Below are 15,986 nucleotides of genomic sequence, written 5' to 3'. Positions count from 1 at the left end.
TGCAGTCCATGGTGATGAAATTGGACTGGTTTACTATTGTAGTCTAGCCATCCGTTATTTAGCCATCCGTTATTGACTCTAATTTGTGATGCTGATTGTAGAATTTGAGATTAGCATATTTCAAAGGTAGAAAATTTGAATTTATTCACCTTATTTTGTTATTTAATAGCCCATTTCATTTTCACAGACTTATGTTTCCTGTTTATGATTTCTTTAATAATGTATATGCCTATTAAGATTGGTTGCGACAATTCGTCTTCGTCCTTGATTGTCATAGTGGAACAATTCACGGTGGTAATATCTACATTCTATAGCGTATAGGGTTATAATGACTTCCAATAAGTTACTCGAATTTTCAAAGACAATTTACAGTAAGTATAGATGCATATTGATGCCGTCAAGGAAAAAACAGATAGGCCCCTAGACAATCCACTGTCCTTTGTTAACGATTTTTCATTGACTGCTGGAGATGAAGGGAGTTCCAAAACAAAAAGTTAAAGCAAGCAATTCGGGCAACAATGATGTTGGTTATATTTGTGTAAAGGCTATCAGTGAATGACAAGGATTAGGGAGATTATCTCGCACATTCAGTCCCCCCCGCCCCCTTCCTGGCATAGCCTAGCATAGAAACAATTGTGTGAAATAAAGCTCATTGTACTAAATATGGAATATCATAAAAATTGGGAAAGTAATTATTTCCTTCATATGTAACAAAAAACGTTTATTAAAATATATTTTTGTTTTTAGACAGTATCTGAGGCACTTGCACTTGTAGCCTGTGTAGCCTGTGTATAGTTTGCTAATTAAAGCTAGAATCCTTAGTTGCTACATCCATTTTTGAATTTATTAATGACATACCCATTGATTGTTGAAGAATATTAAATATGGCCTAAATGCCTCCTGAGATTAGTTCACCCATTGTACCCCATCACAACCCAAAATATAAGCTTGTTTTATTCCAATGTAAATGTAGACAAACAATGTATAGACTCAAAACATGGTTATGGTTAGCCTTTGCAAACTTTCCCCACAGAGGGGTAGGGGGGGGGGGTATTGGTTGGTTATGAAATGTGTAAATGAGAGGGGTAGGAGGGAGGAAAAGACACTGATTCACCAGAGAAAAGACCAACACTATAACTTTGTATATCATAGACGGTCAGTCCTTGCATCCATAGCTATGTCAATGAATTTGAGAGTGGTTACATTTCTCCAGGCACATCTTTCAGGTTTTTACCAAAAGCCAAAATAGAGGCGGATGCCCGCTTTGCTATTGTTTCAGTTAAGGATTCTAGCTTTAACATATTAGTTTTATTTATTTATAACATACTTAGAGAATTTAGTACTTGGACCAGCTCGAGCATACTCAAAACTGACTCAACCAAGCAAGCCATGATTAAGGCATTTTTGTGAAAGACATGACAACGACTAATTGCAATTAACTACGCCATTGTACCCCGCCCTTGTCTGTTTAAATCGACACTTTAAACGTTCATATGACCTCTGGGCTACCGTGGGAATGTTCATAATTAGAAACAGAATTATCGATTTCTGGAGTTACCGGTCGAAAGCGTCACAAGCTGTCAAGGTCAGTGAGTCAATGATGGGTCTACGGGCGCGGTTCCCTCGCCCCTGCTCCCCTGCACTCCCTGCTCCTCAGACGAAGAGGAGAGGCTGCATCTTTCCGCCCCGGCAAGCGGGCAATGGTGGCGAGGGAAAGACCACCACACTGCTCTAGTTTAGGCTACATTAGCGTGTGAGTCCCCGACCCAGAACCCCTGCTTCGTTGCCGACTAAAAAAGGTCAGTGGGAACCGCTGAATTCACACATAGCCCTGGAGGGATGCCCAAACGGTCTACCGTTGACAAAATCCATAACTCACCCTCTCTCGATGATAATCGATCGACATTCGTTTTAGACAATACTAGTAACAACTCACGTTCAAGTGAATGCACCATGCACATAAGCGCAACAGGTGCACATTCAATTGTGTTCAAATATGTTAACTAGCCGTTGAAGAGGTTGCACCTATTTAAACATTTGCACTAAAACATTATAGATGCAGCAGTCAGAAAGAATGGTAAAAAATAGAGAGAAGAGTTCAATAGCGATGTACAACACCCCGTAATATTAATTCACAGATAGTCGCATCTAAACAGCCCAGTGTTTTCTTTCCCACTTCACTTGCCTCCAAGCGAGTCCTGTGAGCCGGGTGACGTCATGCTGGCACACAGAAGTTGGGAGTAGAAAGCATGGAAAAGCTAAGTGGGTGAAGCAAGCGGAATTCTCCACCCTCCGCCTTTTCTGACACTTCTCGTAAATATTACAGTTAAGAAGAGCCTTGTTTTGTTGTTGGTTTAGACTGGACTCGCTGGGTAGTCCGTCTGTTCAGGAGCGCCGATCCGGCATTTTTCTAAACAACTTTGTGCGCGGTGTTGAGCTCCGAGCAACGGTGGAGCTGTTGCCACTCGCCGCTTGTAGACGGATCTCTATCCGGTTTTCGCGCTACTGGCCACACTGCCTGGACCTTGTGTGACTCAACGTCCAAGATTTGCAAATACTCCATAATCCATCTTGGTAACTAGAATTTGGTAATCCTTGGAAAATATCAAATTGGGCGACATTACAGAAATCGAATTGTTTTAAGGAAAACTGTAGGCTATATTTCATTTTTTGATATTCTTCAGCTGTTACTTTTGCACCGACAGTGGATTTTGATTGTTAAAATATAAAACAGTGTAGAACGACACTGTCCACGATGAGCAAAGCCACCTGTTCAACAAGTGGGTGTTTGGATATTCTGAATGTTAAATCAAGTAAGTAGGCTACAGTTCCTATTTGTCCTTCACATATAATTAGGTATTCATGTATTTATAATTATTACTTCAAACATGTATTATTCGAAAAGTAATAGGATATTATGTGAAAAGCGTTGAAAAATTCCGAAATAAAGTCAGCGACAATTTGCGTTTACCTTGGAGTTGCTGTAGGCTACATCTGCTTCCCGTTTTATAACTTAAATGTTGAAGTCAATTTTGTTATTACATAAAAAAATATATTTTTTAAATGTTCCAATGTGAGAATGGTAGCCTAGGCATACTCCCCACAAATATGACTCATTGAGCACTGTACAAGATAATGCGCTGATTAATTACCTGTTTAATTCTAGTTATTTGTTGTTGAGTATTAGTGCATTAATATCTCATGGAAAATTACACTGCAAGTACAGTGAGTTACAAGACTGAGGAGGTGAGAGAAGGAATAGAGGTAAAAGGGGTTAGTTAGGGTTAGAATGTTCCTGAAATAGTGTGCTGAACTGAACCACTGTATCAGCAAAACATTTACATAATGGACTGACAAATCATATTAAAAAAATATAAAAAATAATACATTCTAAAAGCTTTAACAAGAGCAAGGTATTGTGTTTCATTTGAAAACAGCATAACAGTTTGTAAAAGCAGAATATTTCAGGCCTACATGACGCTGAATAAGAACACAAACTATAGGCTACAGTTTCTTGCTGTTTCCAATTTAAAGTCCTGCACTTCGAAAGTCTATAGTGAGGGTTATCGAGGTAGGACAATGGGCCAATGTGCCACCATTGCATGATAGCCCAGTCAGCTAATTTATTGATTAACAACTTAGTCTTGATGATGATGATGATGTGTGTGTGTGTGTGTGTGTGTGTGTGTGTGTGTGTGTGTGTGTGTGTGTGTGTGTGTGTGTGTGTGTGTGTGTAGGTTGAAATACAGAATGTGTGTGCAAATAACTGTAATAATGAGACAACAATTAGCCATATATTACATATTCTGTACTAGCTTGCATGTATTTGTATTCGTACATAAAGTGTTGCTAAACTGAAAGCACTTCCAAACGAAATATGCCTAAAACGCATAGGTTCGTTTCACCAATGCCTGGTTGGTTGCTATTTAGGCCTTGGAAAATCTCAGGCAGTAGCCTAATCTACAATTATTCACTTTCATATAGCTTTTAATTAGAATAATTTACATCAACATCACAATCATTATTATAGCCTATTGCTTTCCTCCAAGTTAATTGCACACATTGTGGCTGGTCACAAAAACCTTTCGCTCAGTCAGTAAAACTAACTTCTTTCAGCAGGTTTTGGGACTGATGGTAATCAGTAATGGAATATGCCATATATTTTTAAGCAATTACGGCACACAATGGCGACGACTGGGACCCCCATTCTGCCCTTTATTGGTGCGTAGGCCTAATTATAATTGTTCAGTGAGGAAAACATTTGTTATATTGGATTCATTCGTTATATAGGCCTACTTCTATGCCCATAATAGTTTCAGATGCGCAATTAGGCTATTGTCAACTTGTATTAATTGTTTAAGGTTATACAGTCATTATTTTTTAACGAATAGTTTGAGTCACTTCGTTTACGCCTATTTTATTTGTTTTTGTAGCCATGGCATCAAATATTTTTTCTAAATAATTTAGATGTATGCTGGATTTTTTTTAGCCTAATAGACAACCACTCTTGAGACACTTTGTATAATTGGTGTGTTGAAGTCCCAACTCCTCGCCGAAGTCGATTGTTTTTGCTGCTCTGTCGTTATGGGGTTGTATTCAAATTCCCATGCTACCCTTTATTGATGGGTCACTGGTGAATCAATGAGCAGGTGCCAAAACGTCAGTGTAATTACATAGCCGGCGTATCCCGCCATAAAAATACTCCCTCATATACATACAAATATAATTATTTCAAATGGATTTGAATACAAATCTTTATAGAAATCAATGTTGTTTCATTTACTCCCGGGTCAATTTACATACACTTCATTTGAGTTGGTGAAACGAGTTGGTGCGCATTATTCTCTGTGCGGTGTCACTCCCTAATCCGCAGGCCTATAGACCTGCGGGATAAAGCAGCTGTCGATTCCCATTATGAGGGGGAGTTGGCAGCTTGTCGAGATCGGGGCAGTCAGACGAGGTTCAATGGGGAAAATCATTAAGTTAACACTTTCCCTAATGTCTCCATTGTGTGCCCCCGGGCATTGTCTTTAGAGACATCAGATATGACGCTTCCCACGAACTCACAAGATACGCGCGCGTGTACATGCCCATGGCCGGGCGACCTATTTAAGGCACGGGACGCTGCCCATTGTCACGTTGTGTATTTTGTTTTGTCGTCCCTCATTAAAAGGGAGGGGGGTGATGAGGTGGAGGGGGTACAGCGCATGAGTTTGAATAAATAATTTATTCTGATGGGTGCTCTTCCAAGCCTTTGATGACGCGTAAAACACCTTTCTGATTCTTGATTTTCAGGCACAAAGTACATTAACTATCAAAAGTAATAAAGATTAATTAATTAATGTGTATTTATTTTTATCCAGGTCGTATCTTGGATATCCCGTGTAAAGTGTGTGGGGACCGGAGCTCTGGGAAACACTATGGCGTGTATGCGTGTGACGGCTGCTCTGGCTTCTTCAAGAGGAGCATCCGTAGAAACAGAACATACGTCTGTAAATCAGGCTGTCAGGTAGTGGGCAGTGTTTCTGAATTTCATGGTAATCTATTTTCAATTCAGGGGGTCCTAAATGTATGCAAATATGACCTGTAGTTTTGGCGCACACACTGCACATTTTTTACGCGTCTTACGTTATTGGTCAGCCTTGAGTCTGCAGGGTTGAATCTCCCCTGAGATGTGTCTCTGAGAGGGCCCAGCGATGCAGGGCACGGCAAAGGCCTAATTGCATCACCTACCAGGGTCATTGACTGGCGTTAAACACAGTCCTGCATTAATTTATCAGGTGTAATCCAATCTAATGTAATGACACTAACCCGAGGATTTAGCCAGCAGTGGGCGGGATAACCCTACTTATCCTCGGGGATAAGACTGCTGCTGAGCCGCGGGGGATCGAGTCAATAGCTATGATAATAACACATCCTTCACCTGTAGATTTTCGCTTCCCTCAAACGTGTTAATTTTCTTGTGATTTCCTCTCTCTCCTCTCTCTCTCTCGCTCCCCCCATCTCGCTCTCTGTCTCTCTCTCTCTCTCTCTCTCTCTCTCTCTCTCTCTCTCTCTCTCTCTCTCGCTCGCTCCCCCCATCTCGATCTCTGTCTCTCTCTCCCTCTCTCTCTTTTCCATCATAGGGAGGATGCCCCGTGGACAAAACGCACAGAAACCAATGCCGAGCGTGCCGCTTGAAAAAGTGTCTCGAAGTGAACATGAATAAAGATGGTAAACGGGCTTAATTAAATTATTATTTTGGCTATACGCCCGCTATGACATTTCGGTTTAAGGTGGCCAAATCGGATGGAAAAACCGTATTTAACGGAATCAGCTGAGAGCTGGGTAAACAGTGGACGTATTCATAAAGTTATCATGAGAGGCTAAGCCTTTTACCTTACCAATCTTCGAACAAAATAAAAACATTTTTAAATAAGGCATTCACAGACCATTATTTTACTAAAGAGTCTTGTCCCTGCTCTCCATTTCTCAGCCGTTCAGCACGAGAGGGGTCCCAGGACGTCCACCATACGCAAGCAGGTCGCCCTATATTTCCGGGGGCACAAAGAGGTGAACGGTTCATCGACCCACTTCCCGGGCTCGAGCCTACCGGGGCCGCCTTTGTTCACTACGGTCACACAACTGGAGCCACATAACTTGGAGATGAGCACAGTAGCCTGCACGCCGGAGAGGCAGGCCATCGTGGGACTGGCCCAGCCCACCCCGAAGGTAAGCCTCTGTCCTCCGTTCGCACTTCACTCACGGAGCAGCGCTATGTGGGCAATGAGTCAACGAGGCCTGCACGTTGCAAAGTTATTTATTTTCTCCACTTTTAAGCGGTTTAGAAGTTGATATGCCCGTCCTGATTCAACAGCTTCGAGGGACACAATATGTCATTCATGTGTTCACCTAAATCCAACGCAGGCAACATGAGTTTATAGCCTACATCTTAGTTTTTTATGAGATACACACACAGGCCCATTTGTCACCAACGTGCAGCATGTTATTTATTAGTCCTATAACACAATATTTATGTTTTATTCAAATAGCACCAACAGGCGCCATTTGTTTATTGACCTCTTGCATTGCAGTACCCTCACGAGGTCGGCGGCACACCCATGTATCTCTATGAGGTTGCTACTGAGTCGGTGTGTGAGTCAGCCGCGCGCCTGCTGTTCATGAGCATCAAGTGGGCCAAGAGCGTGCCCGCCTTCTCCACGCTCCCCTTACCTGACCAGGTAAGCCACTATATTCAGTATATGGATATTATAGGCTGGATATCAGCCAATTAGCGACTTTATTAAGCTATCCCCTTCCAAAAAGAAAAGTTGCAATTCCATAGGCCTAAATCCATTATTCGAATAATATGACAAATGTGTGCAAAGCATACATCCCTATCTATATTTTCTCAAAAGTATATTAGCCATGCTCATGGGGGCTGACTGAGGTTTGTAATCCGTTTTGCAGCTAATCCTCCTGGAGGAAGCCTGGAGAGAACTGTTTGTTCTGGGCATAGCGCAGTGGGCCATTCCGGTGGACTCCAAAACCCTGCTCGCTGTTTCCGGTATGTAACCTATATGATCAACAGGTTAACTCTACTTACTATCGTTGGGTTTCGTTTAGATTATTTTCGTTTCAATTTTCAGAACGAAAGTGGAGACATGTTTTGCATTCCTTTTCTGTTTTTCGAAATATTCACATTATCCTCAATTACAATGTAACAAAACCTTGTAAATGTTTCTGCATATGTTTCTTAGCTAATATCGTTATTGCCCCCCCCCCCCCCCCCCCCCACCCCCACCAATGAAGGTATGAATACAGACAACACAGAGTCCCAGCGGATGAATAAAATAATCTCCGAAATACAAACCCTGCAAGAGGTCGTTACCTGGTTCAGACAGCTGCGCCTGGACGCAACTGAGTTCGCCTGTTTGAAGTGCATCGTCACGTTTAAAGCTGGTGAGTTGAAGAGGGGGTACTCAACATTTATTTTCAATGAAATTATCCTCACTAAAGTAATAAGAAGGCAGCATTGGGGTCAATGTAATTACATTTCAGTAAAATAGTCAGACATTCGTTAGTGGGGGGACAGCAATTCTACACATTTAGCCATGGGGGAAGTATAAAAATGTGCAGCTTTACAGCTAATCTCATGCTATTGCACACATTTTGCCATTAGGCTGAGATACATTTTTGCATCTTTAAAGCTAAAATATAGTTGTGTTGACTGTGATAAAGAAACTGGATTATGAACTGTCTTGTTGTACATAGTCCCACTATTTTATGGGACCAAAAGTATTGGAACAAATTCACATATGTGTTTTAAAGTAGTAAAAAGTTAAGTATTTGGTCCCATATTCATAGCACACAATGACTACATCAAGCTTGTGACTCTACCAATTTGTTGGATGCATTTGCTGTTTGTTTTGGTTGCTTTTCAGATTATTTTGGGCCAATATAAATGAATGGTAAATCATATGTTGTGTCATTTTGGAGTCACATTTATTGTAAATAAGAAAATAATGTTTCTAAACACGTCTACATTAATGTGTGATTACGGATAAACCTGCCTGAGTCGTGAATAATGATGATAAGAATTATATTTGATGATGTTTGCATGTTTAGGTAAAAAGGTAAATATAATGTCCCGTTTGGAACTCTGGCAAGTAGAGAGCATTTAAAAAACGTGTTTTTATTTTTATTCTGATTCGCTGGGCCTGGCTCCCCACTGGGTTGGCCCGTCCATGCCCACCCGTGCCTACACAACTTTTTGAATTCCAATCAATTCAGGAAGTACACTGAAATTCAAATTCTCTTCAATGCTTTTCAATTATGAACATTTGGAATTGGAATTTGGTGTACATTCTGAATTTATTGGAATTTAAATGGAATTGACCCCAACCCTACGAGGTCACCAATACTTCAGAAAAAAGGTGAAAAAGGTAGAATAGTCAAGGACATAAAAGCCAAATAACATGTTTTTTTAACATTACAATTGCACATTTTTGAAGACTTTTTTCGTGTATGAACATGTCCATTGAAAACAATATATTTGTCAGGTGCAGCTTGAACATAATGGCAGTCAGTAACCATGCTGTTTATTCCTTTTCCCTTCAAGCAGTGCCAACGCATGACGGGTCGGAGTTGAGGAGTTTCCGCAACGCCAGTGCCATTGCTGCACTCCAGGATGAGGCACAGCTCACCCTAAACAGTTACATACACACCAGGTGAGACATTTGATAAAAACAAACATTTATTTTTGTCTAAACAGATATGCTCTTGTTTAATTCAGCTATGTGTTCCATTTACCAAAATACTTGGCACACAGGTGGCCAATATAGCCATACTTACTGTATCTACAATAGGCTATTATGCAGCAAGATGGGTTACCCTGTAAACAAAATTAGTCGTTAGGCCATCCCCAGAACTTCACGAAATGGTTGCCTAAAGTCATCTGGACGTTGTGTCATTGTGCTGTGGAGGTTTGTGGATAAATATGCTATTTTTGGGGGGTTGTAAAACCACTATTTGGTCAACAGTAATGTGCATTATTCAAATCTATGCAATGAAAGTATATGCCCTGTCCCTGTTTCGCTGCCAGCTTTCACTTCCTTTCCCACCTGTGCGCACAAAGTAGAGGGAAAGATTAATTCTGATAAACGCAAGCGTACGATGATTGCGCAACATTTCAACGTTGCAATTGTGGGGAAAACACAGTTTGTAAAGCAACTTTGATAAAGAGAGGAGAGCCTAAGCTTTATGTGAGTATTATTTCTCAACTCTCAATATTGAACAAATGGCAGCACGTTACATCCCAGTATGTAGGCTAATATGGTTTCGAAATAATGCGCCCGCAGAGAGTAGCTCACCTTTTGCATTGAACACATCAAGTACCCCCTGTATACAGTCTTGTTATTGTTATGTAATTTTCTTGTGTAACTTTAAGATATATATATATATATATATATATATATATATATATATATATATATATATATATATATATATATATATTTTCACTTTAGTTTATTTAGTAAATATTTTCTCAATTCTATTTCTTGAACTGCATTGTTGGTTAAAGGGTTTGTAAGTAAGCATTTCACGCTAAGGGCTACACCTGTTGAATCACGTGACAAACAACATATTCTATTTGATTATAGAGTTCTATATAGAACTTTTAGAGGTTCCGTAAGAACACTTTTTTTAGTGTGTGCAAGATTGCTACCTCTAAATATGATTTTGTTGCTAGATAGCCATCTATGTTTTCGCATATTGGCCTAATCTATAGGCCTATGCGACACCCCCTGAGGATGTGGGACCTCACAACAAATTAGCTAGATTGCTATCTCTAAATATGATATCGTTGCTAAATAGCCATGTAGTTGATGAATCTATCAGTACATTTAATGTCCTACACAATTGTTTCGTCTGTAGCCCTACGGTACAGAGTCAATCTGTGTGGGTACATGTTAGTCGAGGTCATTTGTAAAGTGACCATGCATAGATAATAAACAGCGAGTAGCAGCAGTGTAAAAACAAGGGGGGGGGGACAATGTAAATACTACGGGTGGCCATTTGAGAACAGTCTATGACGTGGTGACTGGAGTTTGCTATGCAGACATATAATTATTATGACGTAGAAGGACAATTTACATGAAGTTGTTGTCAGCAGCAGCCGGAAGGGAGATCATCTGCCTCTTATAGTTGGGTTACTGCCATACTTTGCAAATAATAAATATTGTGTTAAAGTCCCAGTGCAGTCAAAAACGTGATTTACCTGTGTTTAATATATATTTCCACACTATGAGGTTGGAATAATACTGTGAAATTCGAAAATGATGATGATGCCCTTTAAGTGTAAGAATGGTTTGAAAAGAACGTCTGAAATTTCAGCCTGTTTTGGTGGAATGGAGTTTAGGCCTGCTTGGCGACATAAATTTAGTTAATAAACCAATAACAGCTAGTATTCAGTTTTCCCCTCCCCAATCAGACCACTCCCAGACAGTCCTAGCAAAGTTATTGCTTGAGTCATTTCTCTTTGCTTCTTTTTGACAATTTTAATTGAAAACAATCCAAGTCAGCACTTAATTGTTACCCAGAAATGATTTGATATTGAGATAGAGACGCCTGCATTAGACCTTAGGCTTGTGTGAGGCTGCTCGAACATGGGAACCATTTCATGAAGCTCCCGACAAACAGTTATTGTGCTGACGTTGCTACCACAGGCAGTTTGGAACTTAGTAGTGAGTGCTACAAGTGATGACAGATGTTTTTTTACACGTATCACTCAGTGGTCCCGTTCTGTGAGCTTGTGTCCTACCACTTCGCGGCTGAGCCACTGTTGCTCCTAGATGTTTCCATTTCACAATAACAGCACTTACAGTTGACCGGGGCAGCTCTAGCAGGGCAGAAAGGTGGCATCCTATGACAGCACCACATTGAAAGTCACTGACCTCTTCAGTAAAGCCATTCTACTGCCAATGTTTGTCTTTGGAGATTGTATGGCTGTGTGCTCAATTTTTTCTTTTTTACACCTGTCAGCAACAGGTGTAGCTGAAATAGCCAAATCCACTAATTTGTAGGGGTGTCCACATAGTTTTGTATACATAATGTGTTACTTTTTGTCCATATCGCCAGCTTTATGAGAACGTCTTAAAAACGTCCTTGATGACATCCCCGGAACGTACTGGGAACTAGATAGAGCCCTCTTGGACCATGACAACGTCCTAACGTGAGAAAACAAGGACCTGTAGAAAACATCCCTTTGTGGTCGTCATAAGGAGAACGTCCTGTCAGAGCCAAAAGGGACATTCCCTAATGGTCATGAAAATACTTTATCGTAACATTCTGTCGGTAGCAAACCAGGACCTGTCTGAAATGTCCCATTGTGGTCATTACATGTCCCGAGCATAACGTAATGTCATAATCTAATAGGAACCTATTTGTAATGGTCGCTAGAGGACATCAAAATACCTTATTATAACGTTATACTGCGACAAAACCAGGACATGTAATGAATATCCTTTTATGGTCCCAGTCATGTCTTAATGTTCCCGAATGATCTAAGAACGTCAGTGGGATAACGTTTCGCCGAAACCCTAAAAGGGAGCTAATGGGAACGTCCCCTAATGTCCTTAGGACGTCCCCTGTTTGCTGGGTACTTGTTCAATTCATATAAACAGTTACAAGCACAAAATGTTGAGGGAGTCACTGTGCAATTACTCAAAAGTCTCAAATGAAATTTAAAGGTGATGAAAGAATTCAGAGTGTCTAATCAAAAAGCATATTTTGTCCAACGGGTAAAATAATGTGTTAATTGTGTAGATAATCTTCTAAGAAAACCCATGGTCCACTTGTAGGAAGGCCAGAATTAGGGTGACTAAATCAATGGCCAGAGAAAAAAAGTTGTAAAAAAACAGGAAAATTGCATCATGTCACCTAGGCTTGATTCTGTGTTCTCGTCATCTTTCTTCTCGAATCCGCAGGACATAAAACAATATAGAGAGGTAAGACAGATATCGATTTTGAGACATGACGTATAGTATTTTAATATTTTAGGATGCACTTTTCATATTTTTTTTCGAAATACCTGTTCTTATTCGAAGATTTCTCAAGGAGCACTATACCAAGCTTTTTATTTTCAAAGCCTTTTACATTTAATTCAGGTCGTGCCATACTAATTTAGCTTTTTGCAACCTGTGGAAACAATTTTGAAGATGACCACCACAAAATATAAATCCTCAAAAGCATTTAGAGAAATCTGCAGCTCTGTCAACAGGTGCTTATTATCAGATGTATTACATTACCAAATCTGACTTTTTGGATATAATGTTAATGTTATGTTAGAGAAAGAACTCACTGAACAATTCAGAACAAGAATAATCATAGTTTGATTGCATTTTGAAACATAGGGATGTGAAATTTTATCACCAAAGCACGTTTTTGGCCACTCTGGGCAGAGTGGGTTGACAACCTAAATCTCTGCATCTTTCTTGTTATTTGCAGATATCCAACTCAGCCCTGCCGCTTTGGGAAGCTGCTCCTACTTCTACCAGCTCTGCGGTCAGTCAGCCCATCCACCATAGAAGAAGTATTTTTCAAGAAGACCATTGGGAACGTGCCCATCACAAGGCTCCTCGCTGACATGTACAAATCAAGCGATATATGAGTTTATTTCCGCCATATCAACATTACGCTCACTAGCCAAGAGTGTCTGTTAAGGCTCATAGACACAAACATTCTAATGAGCACGTGACAAATTGAACTTGAAGAACATAAAAACCTTGATTTTACCAATCTTTGGGTTAGGCTTACGTTTTGAGGATGTATACTGAACAGAAATATAAACAGAACATGTAAAGCATTGGTCCCATGTTTCATGAGCTGAAATAAAAGACCCCAGATTTTTTCCTTACGCTCAAAAAGCTTATTTCTCTCAAATTTGGTGCACAAATTTGTTTACATCCCTGTCTGAGCATTTCTCCTTTGCCAAATGAATCCACCCACATGAATGGTGTGGCATATCAAGAAGCTGATTAAACAGCATGTTCATTACGCAGCTGCACCTTGTGTTGGGGACAACAACAAAAAAATACTCTAAAATGTGCAGTTTTGTCACAACACCAGATGCCACAGATGTCTCAAGTTTTGATGGAGCCTGCAATTGGCATGCTGACTGCAGGAATGTCCAGCAGAGCTGTTGCCAGACAATTTAGTGTTCATTTCTCTACCATACCAACGTCGTTTTAGAGAATTTGGCAGTACATCCAAACGGCTTCACAACTCCATATCCGGCTTCATTACCTGCGGGATCGTCTAAGACCAGCCACTCAGACAGCTGATGAAACTGAGGAGTATTTCTGTCTGTAATAAAGCCCTTTTGTGGGGAAAATCTCATTCTGATTGGCTGTGGTCCTGCACATTCATGTGAAATTGATTTAAAATGACTGATTTCTGTATATGAGCTATAACACATTAATATCATTGAATTATTGCATGTTGCATTTATTTTTTTGTTCAGTATAATAATAGAATTGTCTAGCCAATTTAAGATTGCTACAATTTCGCTAAATACTGCAATCTCTGGTTTACACAAAATAAGGAAAATCTTTAGTTGAAATGAGCCATCTGTGCGCAATTGGTGAACCTTTAAAACGTAGAGATGTTTTTGAGTGTCTCTAAGACCAATAAGCTTTACGACCAATGCCCTTTCAATCTTTTATTGCCATGTTCAATCTGATCGACTGGAAGAAACCAAAAAAGATGATTCACAGCATGATCCACGGTCAGATGTGCTATAGGGTCGTTGCCCCCTTGCCCAATACTGAAACCAAAGGGTGTGAAGCGTCACAACTGCCTGCATGAAGTGGAGTGGCCACCTCCTCAAGGTAGGAGAATGCTGATTGTCCTCCAGGAGCTCGTGTGATGATCCCATACAAGCGATGAATGACAGGCAGAAGGAATTGAGAAGTAAAACAACTTTTGGTATGTGCAGGTTTCAGTGTTCAAGGCTGAGTGAAAGAAATGTTGCCTGTTTGCGTTTGTGTGTCAGTATGTGTGGGGAAGTATTAAGTAGGAAGTTAGACACTAACACTGGAAAAAAATATTCAGCACTTGGATTTGTGGATTTTGTTGTTGGCTGTAAATATTTTTCTCTGTTGTACAAAGTGGGAGTTTTATTCTTGTGAGAGTTGTACTGAAATATATTAGAAGAATAAATGATATTGAAATATGTGTGTCCCAAATTGTAATTTAGTTACCTTATACCACATTGTTTGGGAAATTGATTTACATTTCCTTTTTGACTAAATATGCTATCCAGCTCTCTCAGGTACAGTGCCTTCAGAAAGTATTCATAACCCTAGACTTATTCCACATTTTGTTGTGTTACAAAAAAAATCCCTAGTCCTTTGCTGGTGACAAGCACACCCATGATGCAGCCTCCTCTATGCTGGAAAATATTAAGAGTGGTACTCTGTGATTGAATTTGCCCCAGACATAATGCTATGTATTCAAGAACAAATTTCTTTGCCATATCTTTCGCAGTATTACTTAAGCGCCTTGCTGTAAACAGGATGCATGTTTTGGAATATTTTTTAAAATTATGTACAGGTTTCCTTCTTTTCACTCTGTCATTGAGGTTAGTATTGTGGAGTAACTACAATGTTGATCCATTCTCAGTTTTCTTATATCACAGCCATTAAATTCTTAACTATTTAAAATCACCATTGGCACATTGTGAAATCCCTGAGTAGTTTCCTTCCTCTCCGGCAACCGAGTTAGGAAGGATGCCTGTATCTTTGTAGTGGCTGGGTGCATTATTACATCATCCAAAACCTAAATAATAACTTCAAAGACAAATTCAGATGCTGATCCATTAATTATGATTATTTTTTGACATATCTACCAATCGGTGTCCTTTTCGAGGCATTGAAAAACCTCTGATCTTTGTGGTTGAATCTGTGCTTGAAATTCACTACTCGATTGAGGGACCTTACAGATAGTTGTATGTGTGGGGTACAGAGATGGTGTATTAATTTAAAAAAAATCAGGTTAACCACTATTGAACATAGAATGAATCCATGCAACTTATGCTCTTTGTTACACACATTTTTACTCCAGAACTTTAGGCTTGCCATAACAAAATGGTTGAATACTTATTGACTCAAGACATTTCAGCTTTTAATTTTGTATTAATTTCTCACATTTTCTACCAACAAAATTTCACTTTGACATTATGGAGTATATTGTGTAGATCAGTGACACAATCTCAATTTAAAATTCATGTCGTCAAAATAACAATGTGGAAAAAGTAGCACTGTACAAGGCAGTTTTGGAATCTAAAATCACTTGAGCGTGACCCAGAGTGAAGGGTACGTTACCCTGAAATTGCAGTGAGAACAAATGCCATGGGTTTTAAAGCTAGGCTGCAGTAAAGTACCCATTGAGCCATGGCCAATGCAATACATTTTCACAGGGGTTTCAAGTATTTTCTGATGAATCAA

At 39.8% G+C, this 15,986-nt stretch overlaps 1 protein-coding gene across 1 annotated transcript; it reads left to right on the top strand.

Moving 5' to 3' along the window:
* Positions 1-2,192: 2,192 nt before the first annotated feature.
* Positions 2,193-14,713, top strand: LOC110529916 (nuclear receptor subfamily 2 group E member 1-like). The gene is made up of 9 exons (XM_021612576.3): positions 2,193-2,813; positions 5,364-5,509; positions 6,126-6,213; positions 6,476-6,711; positions 7,074-7,220; positions 7,450-7,546; positions 7,792-7,941; positions 9,101-9,209; positions 12,988-14,713. The coding sequence occupies exons 1-9, from the start codon at positions 2,756-2,758 to the stop codon at positions 13,148-13,150; spliced, it is 1,194 nt and encodes a 397-aa protein (XP_021468251.1). The 5' UTR covers positions 2,193-2,755; the 3' UTR covers positions 13,151-14,713.
* Positions 14,714-15,986: the final 1,273 nt, after the last annotated feature.

The sequence above is a fragment of the Oncorhynchus mykiss genome, chromosome 8, assembly GCF_057628025.1.
Source record: "Oncorhynchus mykiss isolate SJ-2025 chromosome 8, ASM5762802v1, whole genome shotgun sequence".
Classification (NCBI taxonomy): Eukaryota; Metazoa; Chordata; class Actinopteri; order Salmoniformes; family Salmonidae; genus Oncorhynchus; species Oncorhynchus mykiss.
Note: the sequence above shows the minus strand (reverse complement) of the source record. Positions and strands in the feature narration are given on the sequence as shown.